The following is a 23230-nucleotide window of genomic DNA, read 5'->3' as shown; positions in this document are numbered from 1 at the left end:
CGTAAATGAATATTTACATAGAAATTGTGGGAAAAAAAGGTTCTAAAGTTTTATGACATTAAAATTCATAGGTATCTATCAAGCTCTCTAAGATTAATAATTATGATAGTCTAGTTAAATGTGTAGTTAACAATGACCTATGATAACTATGGAACAATATCCTGTTTATTGGTTTCTGCCTACAATCAATATCACCTTTTGTTCAACGTAATCAATGTTGTCTTAAATTGATTAGTTTCACTGAAATGCTGCCAAATACCAGATACCACTGCCAAGGGATTAGAAGCAAATTTATTATTGTTTGGTTTTGTTCATAGTAATATAATTCTAATATTTATATTTTAAGATCAAGAAAAATGGTTTGAGGTAATCCCTGTAGTAATTACTTATTTCTAAGGGAATAAAAAATTGTCAATATGCCATACTGGCAGCTCAGAAATAAGGTTTGTTTATTTGTTTGTTTTGTTTTACAGAAAGCTTTCCCTTTCATCTCCTTTTAATCTAATAAGACATCTTAAATACGGAAAATGTGGTACAGATAGGTTTTAAAATTCTTGTAAATCTTCACACTTTACTGTAGGAATAATTCAACACTGTATTATAAAAAACTTGGACTAATTTTCAAAAAAAGAAAAGGAAAGGAAAGGAAAGAAAATTACATGTTAGAGTAATAATAGCTTTAGTGTTTACCAGCTGCCAGGCCTTGCAGTATGTATGTTAATCTATAATAATAAAGCTTAATATTAACAACTAAAACTTAAATGTGCACATCCTACTGCCCAGCATGGGCTACACACTTTACAGTTTTACATAACCTGACAACTAACTACTCTCTGATGGTGAGCAGTTATTAAGAACAAAAATTAAGTGTGCAATGGAGATTTGAGCCTAGACGTAACTCGTAGCATTCCTCAACTACTAGGTTCTACAGAAGTACATAAACAGAATCGCTACTCCCACACTAAAGCTAAAGGTTTGGCTTTAAGCTTTAGAAATAGAAATCAGCACAACACAATTACATGACAATCACATTTGAATGCTAGTTTCATAGAGTTTGTAATATAGGTCCATTTAAGTAATGCAAAATTTAGGAAAAAGTACAAGTCTGAGACACCATTCAGCAACATAAATTTAAACACAAACTTCACAAGAAATCATGAGATTCTCCAAGTTTCATAACTATATGGAAATTAGATTTGTTTCAGAAATTTTAAAGTTTATGGAAAGTTCACTTCATGTTAGGTTATAGATAGCTAGATGAATCTTTTATCTCAATGTGATTATTTTGCTAATTTCTCTATACCACTTTATTTTCTCCACTTCAAGTGAGCTCTTCCCTACTGTGACTGGATGACTACAATTATAGCATAGGTATAGTAGATGACACAAGAGCAGGACAGAAAATATTTGCATAATTGTATATCATTCCCTAGTAGTAGGCTGTTTTGAAACTTTTAAGTCGTTAATAGATAAGTGCAAACTATCCAAAATGAGTGATATGGATGCAAGTGGGTATCATATGAGATACATATTTGTACAGGTAGCAAGGCATGGTGAAAAAAAAAAAAAGTTGGGAATATGAATCATGACGCAGATGTTAGCAACTCCACTAGTAGTGTGTCAGTGAGAAAGGTAATTGCACACTCTGAGTTTAGGTTACCTCACCTTTAAATTAGAATATAAAAGAAAGGATTGATAAATATAAGTTCCTAATAGACTTCATTACTTTAAGAAGGTAGATACTTCTACTTACTATATCCTTAAGTCTAAGCGAAATAAAGTATATTCTTAGGAGGCTCCTTGAGCACTAGAATATTTGTTTCAATAAAAATGCTTGACCAAAGCTATAAATTCCTTTCATAAAAACAACACACACTAGGATGCTTAGAAGCTATAATTTACTAAACAAATAATAAATAATCATATGCTTTAAAGGGGTAGAAATATATCATTTAACAATCCTAACCTGAAAATTAATTAGGAGAAAATAACATGATGTAGACCACACTATAGTCCAAAGTCTGATAAACTCCTGGTGTGACTTTTCACAGGTCATCTACTCCTAGTAAGTCTTAGTTTCCTCTTTTGCACAATAAAGAGATTTAATTTATTTTAAAGTCCTTTTCCAATGCTAAGGAAGTAACATCATAAAAGTGTACTTGGCATATCATCAATGTTGAATAAATATTTGTTGAATAAATGAATTAATTTAAAATTCAGCATGTATCGTCAAGCATCTAGGAAGTAGAAAGAAGATATTTTTAAATGGGAAAAAAAGATTGTTAATATGTAGGGAAGTCTTTTATGTCCTTTTATTGGAGGAATATTTGGTTTTCTATGATCTGAGATCAATCAAAAAAAAAAGAATAAAAGCCAAACAGTTTTGATTATGGCCACTGGATGTAAATAAAAGAGATGTACTTTCAAGTGAATTCAAGATTTTGCAAGCATAACTTTCAGATAGTCTAAGATGTCAGAGGAAGTATGGTCTATGTTCCCATTGATTTTAACAATTATTTTTGTTTTAAGCAGATGGGTTTATATTTAAAAAGTGAGCAGAAAACTGCTATTTTAAAAGATAACATTTGGAACATTTTACACATTTTTTAAAGCATGGAACTGCAATATCCACTATCCTTCCAGTTATCATTATAGATATGCTGATCAAAAATTGTTTAGGTAGTCAACATGTAATGATAAAAATCACAAAAGAAGTATGAAGTTAATGTTTAATGGCTAACCAAAAAAAGAAGTGATACTTGGAAAATGGCATTACATTGTGCTAAACATTAATTGAAAATGGAATAATACATATGAATGTTTGCAGACTACAAATCTTGCATCAAATGTGCAAAGAAAGTAACAGAAGGTGTGCACACAAAGAATAAACACATGTTATTGATTCAGCTACCATATATGAGCATTAATTCTGCCAGAATTTGTAATTCTGATTATCCTGGACTGAATCACATCATTTTTTATTTGCTCCCATTAGTGTATCCATTGAAAATCTGAGAAATATTAGATAATCAGGTCTTTGGATTCTCAAAAGATCTAACATAGGTTCTAGTAGTTCATCAATGGCTCATTTATCCCCTCAGGGAAGACAAAGGGTAGGTTGGTAAAAGCAAGAACAAGGTAGAAACCATTCATGGCCATGGGTAAAAGCAATTTTTCAGGAAAGCAATAATAACAACAAAATTCCATCACAGTAGGAATACAGAGATTGAAAGGGAAGAGTTGTGATTAGGTGTAGATAGTGATGAGAGGGTAAGGCGGTAAAATATAAAGCTCAACTCTTCCCTTGTTATAGGTTACAAAAGGTGCTGGACTGGATAGATGAGGGTGCTATAGAGAAGGAAGATGAAAGAAGACTGCTCTGTGGAAAGGGGGCAGATACTTTCAGTTTGAGGCAGTGAACCTTAAGGTCCCTTGGACCCTCAAATAAATAACAGGGTATTATTATCTGGAGCAACTAAGATGTGAATGAACTGGAGAGATTCCTTTATAAATAGCCAAAATATACATTGAAGAGTCTATTTAAGTTACTATCAGTGCCTAGGAAGAGAGAATAAAACAAGACTAGAATTTAACAAGAAGGCAATGATGTTATAGATTTTGTTGTATGGAGGGTACACATGTGCGCTTAATATTTGTTGGAGCAGAAGGGATTTTGGAGGCTATTTATGGACTAGCTGGCAAAAAACCTGCCTAGCAAGTTCTTAAATGATCCCCCAAATAGCTTTAAGAAGCCTAAAGTCAGATACATTTTTCAAAATCCAGCACAAATCATGACATTTACAATTTTATTAGGACTTGAAGAATTAACAAATTAATCACCATACAACTCAGTTCCTGAAATGAATTAAAAAAAAAAAAGTTTGATGTTATTCTGTATTGATAATATATCTACCAAAATCATAAAGTTTGAATCCGTTATTAGGAATAAAACAACGAGAAATGTCTCCCTGTGCCTCATGAGCTGATCTATCTTACTTGTCATGAAAAGTAGGGAAGGATTTTTGGCCTAGCAATTGAAGATATTGCCATGCCCCATATTGGAGAGCCTGGGTTTGAGTCCAGTCTCTACCTCTGAACTCCAGTTTCTCTGGTGCACATCCAGGGAAGCATTAGATGATGCTTCAAGTAGTTGGGTCCTTGATACATATGAAGGATCCCTAGCTTGAGTTCATGGTTCTTGAATTCAGCCTGACCTAGCCTACAGCCAAAGAGGGCATTTAAGAAGTGAACCAGTGGATGGAAGACTCTCTCTCTCTCTCCTTCCTTATAATAAATGAAAATAATTAATTAATTAAAAAATAAAAATGGATTATTTAGGGCTTATATCTTGGAACTGCTTTCAAAATCACTGTGATCTCTTTTTCTTCACCTCTTTAGTATAGCAGTGGTGAAGAAAACGCCGATGAAGCAATATTTAGTATAACCTAAGATGCTTATTTGGGGGTAACTACTTGGCACTTAAATGGTATTTAAGTGCCCAACTTCTAGTGACAAAACATTGGTCTAAATGTGACATTTATCTATTGTCAAAAAATTAAAAATAAGTAAATACATGACAAACATAAAAAAAATGTGAGCTTATTTTTTTTTCTTTCCCAATTAAGTTGAGTTTATTTTGGAATAGAGAATAATTTCTGTTATGGCTGGACTGGGAGAAAGAAAGAATACAAACAGTATTATAACACCTGGGCTTGGGAACCTGGGAGCAAGAAAGCAAAGGAGCAAGAAGCTACGTTTGTGCCACTCTTGAGTTGTGAGGCAGAAGATGCTCATGGCTCCCAGAATGCATGGCATAGACCATTTCACAAGTTACTAATGAGTTCTGGTTCTTTCTTCCCTGCTTTTCCCATTTTTGTGCTTACACAGAATTTGACTAAAGACAGTCTTCCTTCTTTGATTCCTTCTGTTCGTAGTTAATTGTGTTCTGTTTCTTAGCTTCCAAATGTATTAATTTAGTTTAAGGTTAGAAAAAGAAATCAAAGGGCTAAGTGAGCTGTAACTTAATGAGGTTAGAGTTGCAAAAGATGATCTCTAGGCTCCTATTTTTGCAGAATTGGAATAGCCTGACTACTGGTGAATTTTTAGCAACTAGCTGCTACAAACAGTTTCACCTACAGTCCTTTTTTTAAAATTACATTTGAGTAAAATTTTACTAGCTAATAAAATCATGAATTTTAATAAAGTATCTTATAACAAATAAACTGAATTTGTAACAATAGCTGACATGCTAATGAATGAATGGGTGAAGATTTTATACTAAAATGTAAAGAAAAACAAATCCATAATTATTCATATTTGAACGTAAATCACTATGTATAACTGTTGTACAAACATTTTGTTTCCCTTATCATGAAGTTACATGAGTAAATTTACTGTATTATCCAATTGACTGCATTCTGGAGAGCAAAAGGAAGGTAATTTGTGATTAATACTTTTTTTTCTTCAGAATAAGCCAATCACAAAAATGCAAATCAAGAATTGTTAATATTTCAATCTCATGCAGAAAGATTTTATTCATAATAAAGTATATGTTTGCATATTTGTGAACCTAGGTTCAAAGAAAATACCCACAGCTTTATTAGTGACCAAAATGTTGCTGACTGAATTCATATTATACATTTATTGCATTTATTGTCAACTATGAAAAAATGTTTAATCACTACTTAACTTACTTTGTAATGTTAACAATGACCTCCCATATATACGTAGGACTATATTGTCTTTTGCTTCCCCTTGAGTTTGAATCACCTTCTGGATTTTGAGTATAGCAGATAATTGATGTATCACACTGACCTGAAGGTTCACATGTATTCTTAGACCACATGGACACTATCTAAGTTAGTGCATGAATAGCCCCTCCCTACACAAACAGTGGCTAATGGTAACAACAGCCTTATTAAAGCTATTGCCCCTGATAAGGGGACTGGCTTGTTTCTAATGTGCATATAATATTTATAACATACAAATAATAATTGCTTTTTAATAATATTATACATACATATATACACAATTTTGTTGAAATCCATAATTCTCTAAAAATTGATATCTTTTTAAAATATACAGTTGCATTATCATATATATCTAAGGAGATGCTCAAACAACACATCATCCAATTGTTAGGATTCAAAACCTAATTATCACGGCCTCAGGTAAAATAAACTTAGGTGAAGTAATATAGTGTACTTTCCTTGGTACTGTTTCTTCAAGTTCCGATTTTTACTTTCTGCATACATGACACTACACTTTTGTTTCTTTTACACTAAGCAAAAAAAATGACACTTTTGGAGTTAAGTCATACAATTAGTGTCATTCAATATTCAAAAATGACTGAACTTAAAATGCAAAAAAACTGGGGGGATTAGGTAGTCATTTTAGGCTTTTCTTTGAAGAATTATCTTCATTTAAACAGAAAAACAAATGTTCTTTTTTACTGTTTAGTATTCATGTTGCTAGATTGTTTCTTGCCCAGAATACATGCTTGACTATAAATGGTACCTTCTGATTTTGTTCTTTCCTAACAGTATAGTCTCAGCAATATACATATTTAGCTCTTCTAAGTGTTTAATCAACTCTCTTTAGTATTCTATATATGATTTTGCTCAGCAGATTTGTGATATTAACTTGTATATAATGACACACAGAACATTTGGAAACCCATAAAGGAACTAAACAATCTTATTTGCTGATAACATTCAACTAGTTATTTTACATGTACCTCGCAGTAACTGTCACAAAAATGAGTAGTTAAATATTTTTAAGTTTTGTAAAAGACCTATTTGATTAATCTGTGATTTTACTTATGCAGTGTAGAACTTATAAACCTTTCCTGTATTAGATTGTACCTCAAATATTCAATAAAGCACATTTACTGTGTCCAAGATTAAATCATACATTGTTTAAAATTAATTATTCCTTTTTAATTGCATTGTATAAACAGAAATGACCTGTTAATTTAAAGAAAATCTATCAGCACAAAATGAATTCACTCACATAAACAAGCAAGATGAACTTGACCTTGTTTGAACTTGTTTTGATGTGGCCCAGATGGTAGGCTACATGCTTGAATAGCAGGCTAAAGCTGAGGAAAAACTCATATAGCAAGATCTAGATTTATAGCCTTCTGCAAATTCCTACCTTGTATTGTCCTTTCAGCATCTGTTCTGCCGCCACTGCGGTCAGCTTCTATCTCTGGGGTCAGAGAGTCTAAAAGCACAGAAAGGTAAGAGTGACACATATTTCATTTGATTCCTATTGTCCTTTGAAAAAAAGAGCAACCTGTTACTTCAGTGCTGAATTAAAATTACATAAATCTCTGTCATCTTAAAGGTTGAACAAAAAGTGTAATGAGAAGAATTTTTTAAAAATTTGAGCAGATAAGTAAGTAACACAACATTGTTCAAAAAATAGGATAAAGATTGTGAACAGATCACTGCTTTATTAGTTTTCAAAAGACATAGTTGCTTAAACAGAGAAACATTGCCAAGTCCCAGATACTTAAGTTAAGTACAAAGCAGTGGAAACACCTGAGAAATAATGTTTCCTACCACATTCCTAGCACCCTGCTTTTAGCTACAAGCATAGCTGAATGAATCAGTAAATAGCAGTATGTGGAAATACAATGTCTGAACTGCCTTTTGAGTATTAAAAATAAAAGTTATTCATGCACAAATAGATCCCCTCTTACCATTTAAGACCCTGAGACTTTCTGTTGAAGCTGCCTGTTTCAGCGTCTGCTCTGCTTGCTCGCGTCGTTTTGTCTCAAATTCAAGAGCTTCTTGTAATTTTCTCTTGGCCTTCTTCTCTTTCTTTAGCCTCTTTTGAACTATGGCTAGAAAAGAGTATATATATATTTATATCATTTTTTTCTAATTTTTGCAACATTGTTAGTTTCCAAAAGAGCTCAGATTTTATATTATTTTTTCCTCCTGGACTGAGTCTACCTACCCAGAGGAAGTTAAAAAAAAAAAAAATCTACCTTTACCTAAAACAATTCCCAGTAAAAGGTCTGAGGAGGCCAATTTTTTTATTTCAGCCTTGAACTATTCTAAAAATGCCTTTAATTGTCTTATGTAAAGATAAATTTAATAGGAAGCTAATTTTGGTAAATATTTGTATTCACTGATAAAGGAAGCTTGATTAAATGAATTTTGTGGTTTAGTTCTCTGCCCTGGAATCAGAACACTGCAGAGTAGTTTGACTAGTGCAGACCTTCATAAGCATGCCTCCTATCTCCTTGTGAAGGGTCAATTTTTAGTAGCAAATGAAGCATTTCTCCTCTTAAGCTTTGGAAAACAAGGTTACATCAACCAGATTTTTCACAAACTTCTTTGAAAGTTTAGAATATATAACAAATATTTTTGCATATGAGCAAAATACTCTTAATTATTACAAGTAGATGCAGAAATACATTTTTTGGATGAAGTTATCACAATTTTCTTAGAGAATGATTTCTTCCCTGCAAATTTATAGCATAATAATATGTTTTAAGCAAATTATAACAGTTTCAGTCTGCAGTAATCAGGTGAAATATAAAACCTCACTACTAACAGCAGTGTACTACTGACAGCAAAATACTTTTTATATAAAAAGTATATTGTAACACAAAATGTTGACTATAATACATCATTCTCCTATTGGACAATTTAAACATTTGTAAATAATATGTAATCAATATATAATAACAGATGCTTTTCTCAAAACGTATATTAATTATACTTTCAGTTTTATAAATTTTTAACTTTTGCTAAATATGGTAACTAATAAACTTACAGGAAGGATACATGTGTTTTTCTTTTAAATCATTTATTTTTCAATTGTTGATAAACACTGTCAATACCAATGTGACTGAGCCAATATATAAGAAGATTCTCTTGTTAGTTATGAAGGACAGTCATTCCCAGTTTACTATTTTAATTTCTTACTACAGATTAAATAGTAAGAATGCTTTCATCAAACACAATATTCAGTCCAAATGTAAATAAGTAATAATGAGTCAAGTATATTAGTTTCATTTATCCCATTTTTATCATTATTAATATTGCTAAGATGGCAGCTCATTAACTTACTGATTTTATACCAGATTAATGTATTTTCTTAAAATGTTTTTCTCAAGGTCCATTGGCCCCAATCTTGAAAGAAAAGTAATTAGAACTGATTTTAAAAACATGCTAATTTCTTTTATCTACTAGTGTGAAAATCGCATGATTATCTTAATAAAATTACTTGGCTACTAATTTCCCCTTCCAAAGATGATTGTTTATAAGTCTCTTTTAAAAGAGACAGCAACTTCTGAAATATTTATATGAGTTGTACACTCCCCTGCACTAAAAGCTCAATACCCAGTGCTTTGTCATTGACCACTCACTTCTTCCTGAGTCTGAACCAAATGAGATTGCCACACTCTCTCTTCAGAGTAATATATGGCTTACATAGACACATTAATAATAGGTAAGTATTGGTAATTATGAACTTTAATTTACTGTTCATAATTAATTAAATGGGGATTTCCTGGTGTGATCTGTGAATATTTTGCCCTCTAGTGGCTAAGTGAATAAAATAGAATGGAAATTCTTCCAACAGGCTTGAACCAATCAAACTTAAAGGTCTCAAAAGTAACCAAAGAATTATTGCAGTATTTCAGGGGCCTGCCCTTAAGACTTACAAAAAAGATTTGTCCATTTGAGTACAAAATCAAGGCATGGCTGCTTGGTGGAAGATGTTCCATAGATTGAGCTGTATGAGCAAGCGCCCTTATTCAGGTCCATTTACAATGTTTATTTGGTCTTGATTACTTTGGTACCTAAATCTACATGAAGTCACATTATTTAAAACTATACTACCTACCTATGTTGACAGTTTCCCAAATGGAATTCATCCTAGAAACCCCTTAGCTCTTGCCTCATAATAGCTCATGAAACAAACTGGTAAGCCTTGCTAGTTTCAACAGCAAAATAGAAACAATGCCTTTTAAATGACTATATCAATATATTTTAAAACAGAATATGTGGAACAATAATATTGGATAATATTCAATGAATGAAAATTAGTTCTTCCTATTTCTAGAATACTTAGTAAATACAATAGTTGAGGCATACAAAGGGAATAGGTTGTAAAGATAATACTTTACAAATTAATTCATAAAATGAACATACAAATATAAACTTCAAAATTAGCTATGGAGGCCGGCGCTGCGGCTCAATAGGCTAATCCTCCACCTGTGGTGCCGGCACGCTGGGTTCTAGTCCCGGTCGGGGCGCCAGATTCTGTCCCGGTTGCCCCTCTTCCAGGCCAGCTCTCTGCTATGGCCCGGGAGTGAAGTGGAGGATGGCCCAAGTGCTTAGGCCCTGCACCCGCATGGGAGGCCAGGAGAAGCACCTGGCTCCTGACTTCGGATCAGCTTGATGCGCAGGCCGCAGTGCGCTGGCCACGGTGGCCATTAGAGTGTGAACCAATGGCAAAAGGAAGACCTTTCGCTCTGTCTCTCTCTCTCTCTGTCTACTCTGCCTGTCAAAAAAAATTAAAAATAAATTTAAAAAAATTTAAAAATTAGCTATGGATACATCACACAGTGTGTTAAAAGAAACCTTTCATAGATCAATAATATCATTAGATTTATCCAACAAGAATTCATATCAATTTTCACTCTGTGTACTTGACCTCAATGAATAGGAATGAAACATTCAGAAAGAAAATCATACAAACACGTAACTTTAGTCATTTTCTCAGATAGTCATCAGTCTTCAATTTCAGTTGATAAGTATCTTACTAATCTTTCTTCACTTAAATAATCAGTGTTTTCTATTTTAGCTTTATGACTTTAACTCATAAGATTTTCAAAGGACAATTGTGAATGAACAGAAAATTTTTCTTCATGGCTGTCATCTTATCAGAGCTCATTCTTATCTTAAAGAATATGAATTCATTAAGCTCTAAAAGCAATAAAATTAAATGATTAATGCTATAATGGATATGTTTCAATTCCCTGCAGTAGGAACAGAAGAGAAAACATGTATTCTGGAGATTAAGAACTACAAAGAGCCCAAGATTCAAGTTCTGCTCTGAATTTCAGCTACAACTAAGTTAACAAGTCTCAAAGTGAATAACCAAGCATAGTATTATTATGTTGGATATTTTACTTAAAGTGTTAAACTTATTTGGAAATACCTCTGTTCTTTTGTTCCATAGCCAACTGCTTTTCAAGCGTTTCCCTTAGTTCTCTTTCCCTTAAAAAATCCATCTTCAGTTCTGTTTTTTCCAGTTGAACCTGTTTTTCTTGAGCTCTGGCATTATCTATGGCAACTTTTAGGAGCCCCTGTACAAAGAAGTTATTCAGAATGGTAATATGTTTTGATGCAAAACACATTTCATTCATTACTTAAAAGCATTTTAAAGGAGAAGAACCCACTTATCAAATTCTTTAATCCTCATGCATTCACCCTGCACTCACTAAGACAAATACCATAAGTAAAACATGAAACTTCTCAATCTAATTAAACTATTTTAGACAGAAAAATATTTATGGAATGCAGGTTTCGTCGAGTCTGATTAGAATATCCAGATCCAAAGCTAAACAAAAGCAGCACATAAGCACATCTGAAAAAAAAAAAAAAAAAAAGAACTGAGCAAAAATCTAGCCTGAAATCCTTCAACAGCTATGTATCTGACATGGTTTATGCAACCCCATATGATGCTTGCGGTACTCACTGCTGTCTTGGGGCTCATTCCCCCAGGGACTTCACGCTTCCTGTTAACTGTGCTTTTGAATGCTTTTCCTCCAGAATTGTGCATGGCCCACACCCCATTTCATTTCATCTTTTCTCAAAGTCACCATACCTCAGAAGACTTGTCTTACCTCCCTGTCTGAAACACTCTTCCAAATGTAGTTTTGTTATTCTTTAAAATTCTTCAAAGCATTCATTATCAGTTACTATTGTTATTTATTTCTTCATTGATACATGTTGTGGCTTTTCCACTAAAATGTAAGCTCTCTGAAGTATAGATACTTTCTCTCTTATAACATCATATCCCTAGGGAGCAGGGATGGCCTGGTATATAGTAGATTTTAAAATTTATGAATAGAAATCTTAATGTGACAGTATTTTTCTACAATATATAATATATTCAAGGGATCCTAAATGTAGTGGCTTTGTAGTGAATCATTTTTTAAAGCATTCAATATGTTTGTAACAGACTGGGAATAACTTTTAGAAAACTGATGGCATAATTTAAAGGGGCAAATGGTAAAAATAAATTTTATTTAATCATGCATCTAATTATTGAGATTATATAAATATAGATATTAAATATATATTGATTTACTCTATGCCTCTGAAAATGTAGCCATATTTTGAGATTTTTAAAAATGAGATTATGAGGATGTTAAATATATAAAAAACATTCTCTATGTTTTCTCTCCTAAAATGCTATACACCAGAAAAATCTGTAAAAATTAGAGCTAAACATTCTGACCAGTTAAGCAGTATGAAAGGCTTTTTTAAAGTAGAAAGTATTTGGCCTTGTGAATATGAGACTAAATTTTAAACTGAAATAGTAAATGAAACAGAAGGTTGTGCCATTTGTAGTTGTACTGGGGAATATGACTGCCCCCTCCGCCCCCCGCCCTTTTCGCCAGAGACAACATGAGCACTTTGCTTCAGGAATTTAAACTCCAGCTTGATTTGTAATCCCAACAGAGATGAAACTCTACTTCAGCCAACCAGTACAGCTTTAGCATTGTCAAAAGCCATTTTTATTCGCTTTTCAAGCACACATAAATTATTTCATATTTGCTATACCTGACCCTGAGTCCTGGCATAATTCTTGTGATATGAAACAAGCTGGAGAAGGATTTCTAAGTGGCAGCTTGCCCCTCCCTAGTCTTTTGTTGTTTTAACAGTAAAACATAGCTGCTAAGATAACTGCCATCTTAACTCAATTCAGCAACATTCCTGTGTATGTTTCTTCTTCATCAGGAACAAACAATTAGTAACAAATGAAAGAGATCATTACATCTAGTGCCCTTTTAGATCACCCCAATTAAAACTTTAGTTTAGCTGTATTTTAATTCTAAGATACCAAATTCTAATTTTCTGCTCTGATTGCTCTTGTTGACTTATCTTTGAAAGATGTACTCTCTGTGCAATGTCTAGAGATTATTTAGCAAGATGCCAATGTTGGCACCACTTAATGTGTTGATTGGTTGTATTATCAGTAGCTGTTTAAAATAAATTACTATTAAACTATTATTGTCCTTGGCTGACAAAACACAATATTTTGGTGTTCTTTAAACATGAAACAATCATTATGAATAAACATGTTGAATAATGTTAAACGGCAAGTCTAATTTGTGTAATTTTATATTAATATTCCTTTGTAAAGAATGAAGTTGCTAAGAGCATTTATGTTTACTGTTTCCTTTTGTTATCGTTGCTGCTAATGTGGCTAATGGCAATATATTACCTATTCCTGCTGATTATGTCTGAAAAATACTAGCTTTTAGTATCCAGTACCCTCTAGGGACTAATTATAAGCTATATAAAATTAAATTTCATTTTTAGATTTTATATAAGTGCACATCAGTAGGAGTCCAGTGTGAACAAAAATCTGTACTGGAGTCAAACTGATACATATGTAAAACTATATTATTGCAAGTGACAGCTCAGCTACGAAAATTACAGAAGACTGATTAAATTTCAGTGCAGCAAGGGGCTTGATAAACAATATCAAGTAGTGTTCACGAAATCTACAAATCATTAGGACAGTATGTTAACCATCAGTAATAACAGTATTACTTTCAAATTTATATATATATATATACATATATATATATATTAAAAAAACTTCTGTGAATTTTCCAGGTAGATTCTCTATGAAGTACACACTGAATTTTGCTCTCACTGGAACATATAGTGTTCAGTAAAACTGTCTAAATGTATTACAGTTGGAAGTACACATTAAGAATGTCAATGAACAAACTATTGGTGTTTTTTAAAAGGTATAAAAATAAAGTTAAAATTATTGCTTATGACTTTGACACATAAAGGTTTAAAGATGGATAATCAGAGTATTTCAGCCTTAATACTTAAATTCTTTTTTACTGTATTTCCTTCAACATAGAAGTAGTGAATACTTCTTAGACCACAGTTAGAGTATGTCCATTTATTAGACCACAGTCAATGAACATGTGGCTCCCATTTACCGTGTTTTTGACATCTCTTTAAGTCTTCCTTGTTTGCTTAATTCACAAACCATAGTGAATCAACTCCCTGATATATATTCAATTATGGAAAGTATCTTCAGTGCTAATCTTGTCCCTAACTAAATTTTATATTCTGTACCTTTTTAAAAATATTTCCACTTTATTTTTACTTATTTACCTATTCTTATTTTCCTATATGTGAGATATTCAAAATCCTTTTTGCAAAAAGATGGATGAAAAAAGTAAATATTTGCTCCCTATCCTGTGTACTCATAGATTGCAGGTATGCTTTCCAACATGTAAATTCAGATTTTTTTAAATTTTTTTTTATTTTTGGAAATTCAGATTTTGAATGGCAAGCAGAATCCTCCTTTTAGTGCGTTCTGGTGGTAGCCAAGATCTGCAGACAATGGCTGGTTGGCTCAAATTTGTTTTCTATAGTGAAACATGATGGTTATCATAAAACACAAATGGTAGCTGACACAAAATTTTATTTTCCTTGTGTAAAATCTCATGGGAAGTTCTCCAAGGACATGTTTGAATGGGGAAAGATGGCCCTATTGAAAAGAAAAAAAAGCCAAATTCTTTGTAAAATAAAGAAGTTTTAAAAAGCAAAGAAACAAAAATGTGTCTACATTCCTCACTAATATAAAATTAATATCCTTTACATATCTTCATCCATTATCACATTTAATTTTTAAAATATTCAATAATCAAGAAGCAGCAGGAAAATTCTACTAGTTAATAAAAATTTGTGGTCTAATTCTATATTAATATATATAATTTTTATTTTAAAGTACAAAAAATTACATTCATGAAAAATCAGTTTTGATAATGGTATCACAGAGGGAACACCTGTAGTAATCATTGCAAATTTAGCAATTCAGAATTGCTAAATTACAGTATGTTATGAAATTAAATTATTGACTATTAAAACAATAACATTTAAGGGGGTTTTAATAATTAATTCTAATTAAAAAAGCAGATTCTCAAAAGAAATATGGAGCTTCCAACTTACTACACAAAATTATGCTTCCTTTTTGACACAGAAAGCAGAGAACCCCATTATATACAATTGAAACTGCAGAGGAAATTGAGATAGGCAGAATGTAATCACCCAAATTATAATTTGGACAGCAAACATATTTATACTATATGGCTAATAAGCTGGGGTCATGACTGTTTAAACATTCTATACCATTTCTAGAATACTACCATAACTCAATAAATGTGACACTAATAGATATCATCTATCTCCTTTTAAAAAAATGATGTGAATTCATGACTAGATCTATACCTAGTATGTATGTATATATTTGTATAAGTGTTATGCATGTACACATATGCACTGTATATTTGTGTGTATATATATATGCATGTATGTGTATTTGTATACTTGTGCATGGAACTCAGTAAGATATTTAATCTTTATTTTACTTTATGTACACGCACATATATTCATATAGATATATTAAACATGTACATATAAATATATATACATATAAGTATATATATGTAAATATATATAAGTATACATAAGTATATGTACTTACATGTATAAATACATATACATAAGATCGAAGTAAACGACCATAACTTATTTTTAAGGAGGCATTCTTGTTATAGATATTCTAACTTTATCAGATGCAAATCTTATGATTTGGAAATGAGAAATAAATTAATTTGTCTTGACTATCCTATCATTAATTCTTACTAAAACACATCCACAAAGCATAGGAGAGTATGCCTTGAACCATTTCAGTAAGCACTTTTTTTTTTTTTTTTTTGGCTAAAATGTGTACATTTTAAATCTGGGCCTTTCTTTTCTCCTTTTTTTTTTTTGTCTTTTTAAAAGAGATAACTCTGGTTTTAAGTGATGTAGATAATATTCCCTGTCTGTGCACTGGATAGATGGATAGAAGAACATTCACGGCCGGCGCCGCGGCTCACTAGGCTAATCCTCCGCCTTGCGGCGCCGGCACACCGGGTTCTAGTCCCGGTCCGGGCACCGATCCTGTCCTGGTTGCCCCTCTTCCAGGCCAGCTCTCTGCTGTGGCCAGGGAGTGCAGTGGAGGATGGCCCAAATCCTTGGGCCCTGCACCCCATGGGAGACCAGGAGAAGCACCTGGCTCCTGCCATCGGATCAGCGTGGTGCGCCGGCCGCAGCACGCTACCGCGGCGGCCATTGGAGGGTGAACCAACGGCAAAAGGCAGACCTTTCTCTCTGTCTCTCTCTCACTGTCCACTCTGCCTGTCAAAAAGAAAAAAAAAAAAAAAAAAAAGAAGAACATTCACAAACTGGCAGTGAATAGCATTCAGGGGTCCCATACAGTGCAAGGGTCCATGTAGAAACTGCATCTTTCCAGGAGCACGCTGCTTTGCTCTGATGCAACCCAGAAATGTTTTCTCTCCTGAAATTCTCACTGGCCTGGGAAAGAACTCTGGGTGAAGACATATGGCTTTTTCTCTGCTTCACAGGGAATTGCATAAATAAGAAAGTGAAATATTCTCTTACTTTTGAAAACTTAGAAATGTTGAAGGATATTTCTGAAAGCATTTAACATCAAGAAGAGAAATTCACTAAAACTCTAACTCATAAAAACAATAATTTGGGTGAAATTTAGAAAAAAAGTCATGTTTATTTTAAAATATAATCAACTATTCAACTATGCTTAAGAGTTTAAGCTGCATTGATGATTTATTTCAATTGCTGAGATATGAAATCTTAAAATTGAATACAATTCTGGAGACTGTAATTACATTAGTATTAAAAATGCCATATTAATAGATGAGAAGATATGTTACATTAAACGCCTTCTGTTATGTCCTTGGAGAAATAAATAAAATTAATTACATTTCTACTGGGAGAAAGTTTAATATGAAAAGAAATGTGTACAGAAAACAATAACTGAGGATGAAGGGTTACAGTAAAAAAAAAAATTAAAGTGATTATGGGCACATACTCTGCAAGCTCATGCCTACAGCAGCTACTCCACATACAGAAAAATAGATGGCAAAAATCCCCATCTGGGAACCACATGATCACTTCATGTGTGGGCAAGAAAATTATGTTTTCTTCTATCCCAAACACTCTTATTATCTTGGCTCCATGCTCTGTGTTATTGTTAACTGTAAGTATTTTTGATTCATAATGTACTGTACGTAAAATATACATCCTGAAGAACACATAGGAAATCCGTGGAAAGTTTTGTATGGCTTTTTGAAGTTTCCTCTTTGAAGAAACCCTATTAATTGAAACAAACATATTTATGAAACACAGGGTTTCTTCTTGTGGATCCCTCTATATTAGATATATTTAAAAATGATTAAACAGATCATTTCCTCACTGAAAGGCTAGCAGTTTAAAAATAACTAAATATTTATTAGAACTGGTATGCCGTCATTTAGTAAGTCAGACAGAACTAAACAGTTAAATTCCTTCCATTAGTAGGCAATGAAAAGAGCACTTAGATGGAAAGATTTTCAAAATTCCCCTGTCATTTTCATGGAAGTTTTAATATGGTTTAATATACATATTTGAGTATTTCTGGGCCCATTTGATTTAGTATTTCAAGTTTAAAATTGAAATTGCAAGACAATTTTTAATACCATGGTTCCTTTAATCTTATGAATTAATTAAGTTGGAATATTGTGAATTTGGGGAGAAATATCTAAAATTGGGTGTTCTATGTTCCTTTCTTACATTTTGCACAAAAGCCTACCTGTATGTTAGTCAGAAGGGTTTCTATGGAAGACAGTCCATCAGGAAACAGAAAAGGAGATGGAAAACCTGGAGGTAGTGGTTGTCCATGCCCAGTTAGAGAAAGTTTGTCAAGGCTGTCTCTTGCAGTTGGCGTAGAAAGCGGGGTCTCATCTGTATGTGATTGAAACAAAAATATAGAACAAGTTACGCTTGTCTGTTTTTATTAGACCTCAGTAATGGCTTCCCTAGTGGTTTCCAGAACATTTATTGCAAATTGGTTCCTGCTATCAGGAGAAAATGCTTTCTGCTGAATTTTCTTTAATGAAAAAGCTGTGGAGATACAACAAGATAACATTAATGAGTAACTTTATAAGCCTTTTAAATGCAGTCTCTAATGAGACTGAGTTTACAGTGCCATAGAATCTTTTTAAAACAAATATTATCTCATATATAGTTGTGATAATATATTCAGACTGACTTTATGGGCACCTTCCCAATTATCTCATTTTAGTTTCTTCGGTTTGGATTGACAATAGGATATTTCTAGAGCTTCATATAAGTGAAAAGCTTTGTATGTTAGGAGGTTTTTTTCTCAATTAACCCTTCCTTTATGTCAATGATTTGTTCAAATATACTGTTAAGGAATTTATAAACATATGCAGTTAAAAGCTTTCATTCCATATGTAAAAAGAAAAACTAGAACCCCACATGTTATATCTAAATTTTAACTGAATTACTCATTTCATTAAAACTAAAGGACTAATTCACTTGAACTTAACCACCTTTTTCCCTCTTAACGAAATCAACTATAGCTTTTATACATGAAATAGGGTTCTGGAGAAACAGTAATAAAATAAAACTCCCATACAAGTATTTAGAAAATCAAATAAAAAGTCCTCTATGATAAATTAGTCATTAGTTTGTTTATTGGATATTTTTTCAACATTTTAAGCAACTGAGAGTAACATTTTAACAGAGTCCTTTTACGCTCACAGAGAAATCTTTTTATTCAGTTCTTTAATATTTAACTGTTTTACAGCTTCATATGCAATAGATACAAGTTATAGCTTATTTTATTCTATTATAATCATAGAAAATTTTATTCATGGCAGGATTTTCAATTTTATAAATATTTTCTTATTTCACCTCAGGAAAATTAATCAGAGCAATGTATTTGCACAGTCCTGATAGTATCTCTCAATTTTGCAAGTGGCTAAAAACTTCTGCACACGTGCCTTATGCTTATAATTTGATTCCACTGTTCTCCTCTATCATTCTTTTATTTTTCATTACAACACCTAACCACACAACACGTTTTCCAATTACTTCTCTCGGGGGTAGAAATATTATGGAAGCTGCCACACTTCCCTGTCCCTCACTCACGTCAAAACAAGTTAAATTCATCTCCCTCACCTCTCCGCATTTCTAGTTAATGAACCAAAAGGGAAGAAAGATTGGGCGAGGAGTAACAGACACAAGGTCTCCTATTCGCAGCATTCCTCTCTCACTCACTCACTCCTCTGCAGTTTCTCCTCCACCCCATCCTCTGTTAACTAACTGACAGATGATCTGAGGCAGCAGATACTGGAAGAAGAAACAGAGTAAGCGACTAAAATAGGGCTCTTGGTGTCATTATTTTCTTATCACACTTGTCATTAGGGTTAAAGAAAGACTGCAATGCAGGGATAGTGCTACCACATGGCTAATGTGAGCAAGGTGATCTTGGACACCATTTACCCAGGTATCATAAATTACTCCCCCAGACCAAGGCTGCTAGTGTTTTCTCATAATAGCTCCAAAAAGGCACTTGTTAAACATCTATGTGCATGTGAAATTGTTTAAGAATGGAAAGCAGTATTTTTTGATCAGCATCACCTTAGCTGTCACATGCTAAAGAAAATGTAGTTTAATAGATCATGGGGATAATAATTGCTTGTCTCTTGAAGAAAGGCCTAGTACCAGATGACCACCTGAGCTTGCTTTCAGCATTATAGCCTATCATTCCACAATCCTTAAAGACTTCCAAGAAGAGAAGTCCATGCACTCGTATGAACACACATGCACACATTTGATTATAAATTCTGCCATTCCCATGATTATTTGATTTAACTGCAATGCATTTATGCTTGACTATATTTAGCTGTCGTGTGAATTGAATCATTAAATCACTCATGATGTGCACATTTATATAGTCATTATTTACTTAACAAAAACAAAGTGGTAGACACTGGGGATAAAATGCTTATAAAACCATAATATTAAAGCTTAAATAATCTCATGTAGACTAGAGTAAACTGATTTCAATTGTCAAAAAGCTAAATCCTACAGTCAGCAGACAGTTTGCCTTCTATCACTATTCATTTAGAGATTCTACTTAGCCAAGTATAGGACTAAACTAGTCCTGTTGATGTGTAAGTCCGTGTCCCTGCGTGTGTGCACCTTGCTCTGCAGTTACTTCAGTGGCACGCTCATCGCAGTCCTCACTCTTCCAGCCACATGAGAACAGACTATGCTTTGACTCAAAATGATTGGGTTTGTTCCTTTACAATGTGAGATGCTATACAAAGCCACTTTAATTCAACATGTAGATAAGAAATAATCAAATTTAGGGGTGAAGGCCTGCTTAAGATATGTGGGGAAAAAAGGCAATTCTTAATATCCATTTTGAAAAAAGACAAAATAATAAATAATCAACACACAAATGAAAATATTTCTTGGAGCTGCAATACCCTATTATTTGAGAAAGTTGTTATTTAATGGCAATTAACTTCATAGAAGGCCTCTTTTAGATCTCCCTACAAAGATTGTAAAATTGAGAACATGGTTCTTCCTTTTGAAGTGAAAGTGACCTTTGATATCCTAAATATTCTCAAAAGATTAAAGCAAAAGTTTGAGAGTCCAGGCAATGTGGAAGAGAGTTTTGACATCCTATAATCCACGCCTACTTCAAAGTGTGAATGATGATGAAGCACAGATTCATAAAATACTTTGATATACAAAAACCTATTTTTAAAAGTTAATCTTTAAAAGAAAGTTGGCTTGTCAGATGCCATGATTTTTAGGTTATTACACTATTTGACATTACAATCTCTGTTTTAAATAATTTAGACTTATGGAAAAGTAGCAAGAGTTGTACAAGGAATGACCATCACTCTGTAGTGAGTTTAATAGTAACCCAAAAATTAAATGTCCATGTTAAGTTTCTGAAAGCTAGGGATGCTGTTTTACCAAGAAAATTGACTTTCAGAAATATAATTAAGTTAAAGATTTTGAGATTAAAATAACACCTTGGTTTAGGGTGGATACTAATCCAACGACAAAGTAACAGGAAGATTAGAAAGATCCAGAAGATGTGGCCAGCATTGTGGCACAGCAGGTTAAGCTACCACCAATTAAACTGCTGCCTGTGATGCCCACATCCCTTCATAAACTCTGGTTTTCAAGTCCTGGCTGTTCAACTTCTGATCTAGCTTCCCACTGATGTGCTTGGGAAAGTAGAGGAAGAAGGCCTGAGCGCTTGTGCTCCTGGCATGCACACAAGAGACCTGAATGGAGTTCCACACTCCTGGTTTCAGCCTGGCCCAGCTCTGGCTGCTGCAGCCATTTGGCGAATGAACCAGTGGACTGAAGATCTCTTTCTCTCCCTAGCCTTGTCTCTTTCTCTCTCTCTCTCTCTCTCTCTCTCTCTCTCTCTCTGTGAATTTGCCTTTCAAATAATATTTAAATCTTTTAAACAGAGAGAGAAACATACAAGAGAAGACACAGAAATGAAGACACAAATATTAGAATTTTCCTCTTCAGTCCAGGGATGCAGACCATCAGAAACTAAAAAAGGTACTGAATGGATTTTCCCTTATGGCCCCCTATAGGAGTTCATCCCTGCTGAAATCTTGATTTTGGATTTCTGCTCGACACCTGTGAGAGGAACAATTTCTGTGGTTTTAAACAACTAATGTTACTGTCATTTGTTATGACAGTCCTAGGAACATAACACAATTTCAAATCACCAACTATATATATTTTTGCCACTTACAAAATGTCTCCACCTCTCTTGCTATCTTATCCTGAGTGTGGTGTGTTTGTGTGTTTAAGTGTGTGTATGTGTGTGGGTGTGTATTGGGGGAGATAACATGTTTGAACCACCTTCCCCAGTTAATCTTTAAGTCCTCAGATTGTATTTCTTAAGCACAAAAGCATACTCTTACATAATATACATACTTACATAACTTACATATTCATACATAACTCTTTATGTATGGTATAGAATTAGCAAGAAATAAGATATGAAGAATCAGTTTAATTGCTTTTGAGCTATTACAGTGAAAAACTAAACAGTAAAGTCTGTATTTCTGTGACAAGTAGTTACCGAGTATTTTGTGTAAAATAGGATTTAGTGGCCTCTGGGCTGCTCTAATGATTTCTCCAGTTCTTATCCACACCCTGTCCAGGTCCTAGCCCTGGAACTATCCAACAGAATAGAACAAATGTGATGGGACATCACCTTGATGATTCAGTCATAAAAATCTATAGGTTCTATGCCTCTCCTTCTCTTTCTCTTGCATTACAAGTTAGCTGTTGTGCCATGAGACAGTAGTGTGCAGAGGTCCATATGACAAGGGACTGATGTCTGCCAATGAGTTGGCTTGAAACTGAATTCATCCTGCCCAGTCAAGCCTTTAGGTAAGGATGCAGCCTTGGCTATCTGACTGCCACTTCAAAAGAGAACTTAAGTCAGAAACAGCCATCTAAAGTGTGCTCTGCAATTGATCAATATGATAGGACTAAGAGTCAAAGTGATCACATAAACAAGACTAGTGTCTGCTAATACTAACTGATAGAATAAAAAAGGGAGAGAATGATCCAACATGGGAAGCAGGATACACAGCAGACTCATAGAATGGCAGATGTCCTAAACAGCACACTGGCCTCAGAATCAGCCCTTAAGGCATTCGGATCCAGCTGGATCCAGCTGAAAAGCCCATGAGAGTATTTCAGGCATGGTAGCCAAGGCACTGTGGAAAAAAAAAAAAATTAAATGAAAAATCTCTTCGAGTGAGATCCCAGTGGAAAGAACAGGTCATCAAAGAAGGAGGTACCTTTCTCTGAAGGGAGGAGAGAACTTCCACTTTGACTATGACCTTGTCTAAATATGATCAGAGTTGGTGAACTCAAAAGGCCTCCATGGCCTTGGCAACTCATGACAGGAGCCTAGGGTGATTACTGATGCCATAAACAAGAGTGTCAATTTGTTAAGTCAACAACAGGAGTCTCTGTGCACTTACTCTTCATGTAGGATCTCTGTCCTTAAT

General features: G+C 33.6%; 1 protein-coding gene across 1 annotated transcript in view; it reads right to left on the bottom strand.

Annotated features, from left to right (window-relative positions):
* DACH1 (dachshund family transcription factor 1) overlaps positions 1 to 23230 on the bottom strand; it is a 435821-nt gene that overhangs the window by 25591 nt on the left and 387000 nt on the right. The window contains exons 7-10 of the mRNA XM_062195305.1: positions 17941 to 18092; positions 11185 to 11332; positions 7706 to 7849; positions 7156 to 7224 (exon numbers count right to left, since the gene is read on the bottom strand). Coding sequence (XP_062051289.1) covers positions 7156 to 7224; positions 7706 to 7849; positions 11185 to 11332; positions 17941 to 18092 — 513 coding nt within the window. The remainder of the gene's footprint in view (positions 1 to 7155; positions 7225 to 7705; positions 7850 to 11184; positions 11333 to 17940; positions 18093 to 23230) is intronic.

The sequence above is a fragment of the Lepus europaeus genome, chromosome 6, assembly GCF_033115175.1.
Source record: "Lepus europaeus isolate LE1 chromosome 6, mLepTim1.pri, whole genome shotgun sequence".
Taxonomy (NCBI): domain Eukaryota; kingdom Metazoa; phylum Chordata; class Mammalia; order Lagomorpha; family Leporidae; genus Lepus; species Lepus europaeus.
Note: the sequence above shows the minus strand (reverse complement) of the source record. Positions and strands in the feature narration are given on the sequence as shown.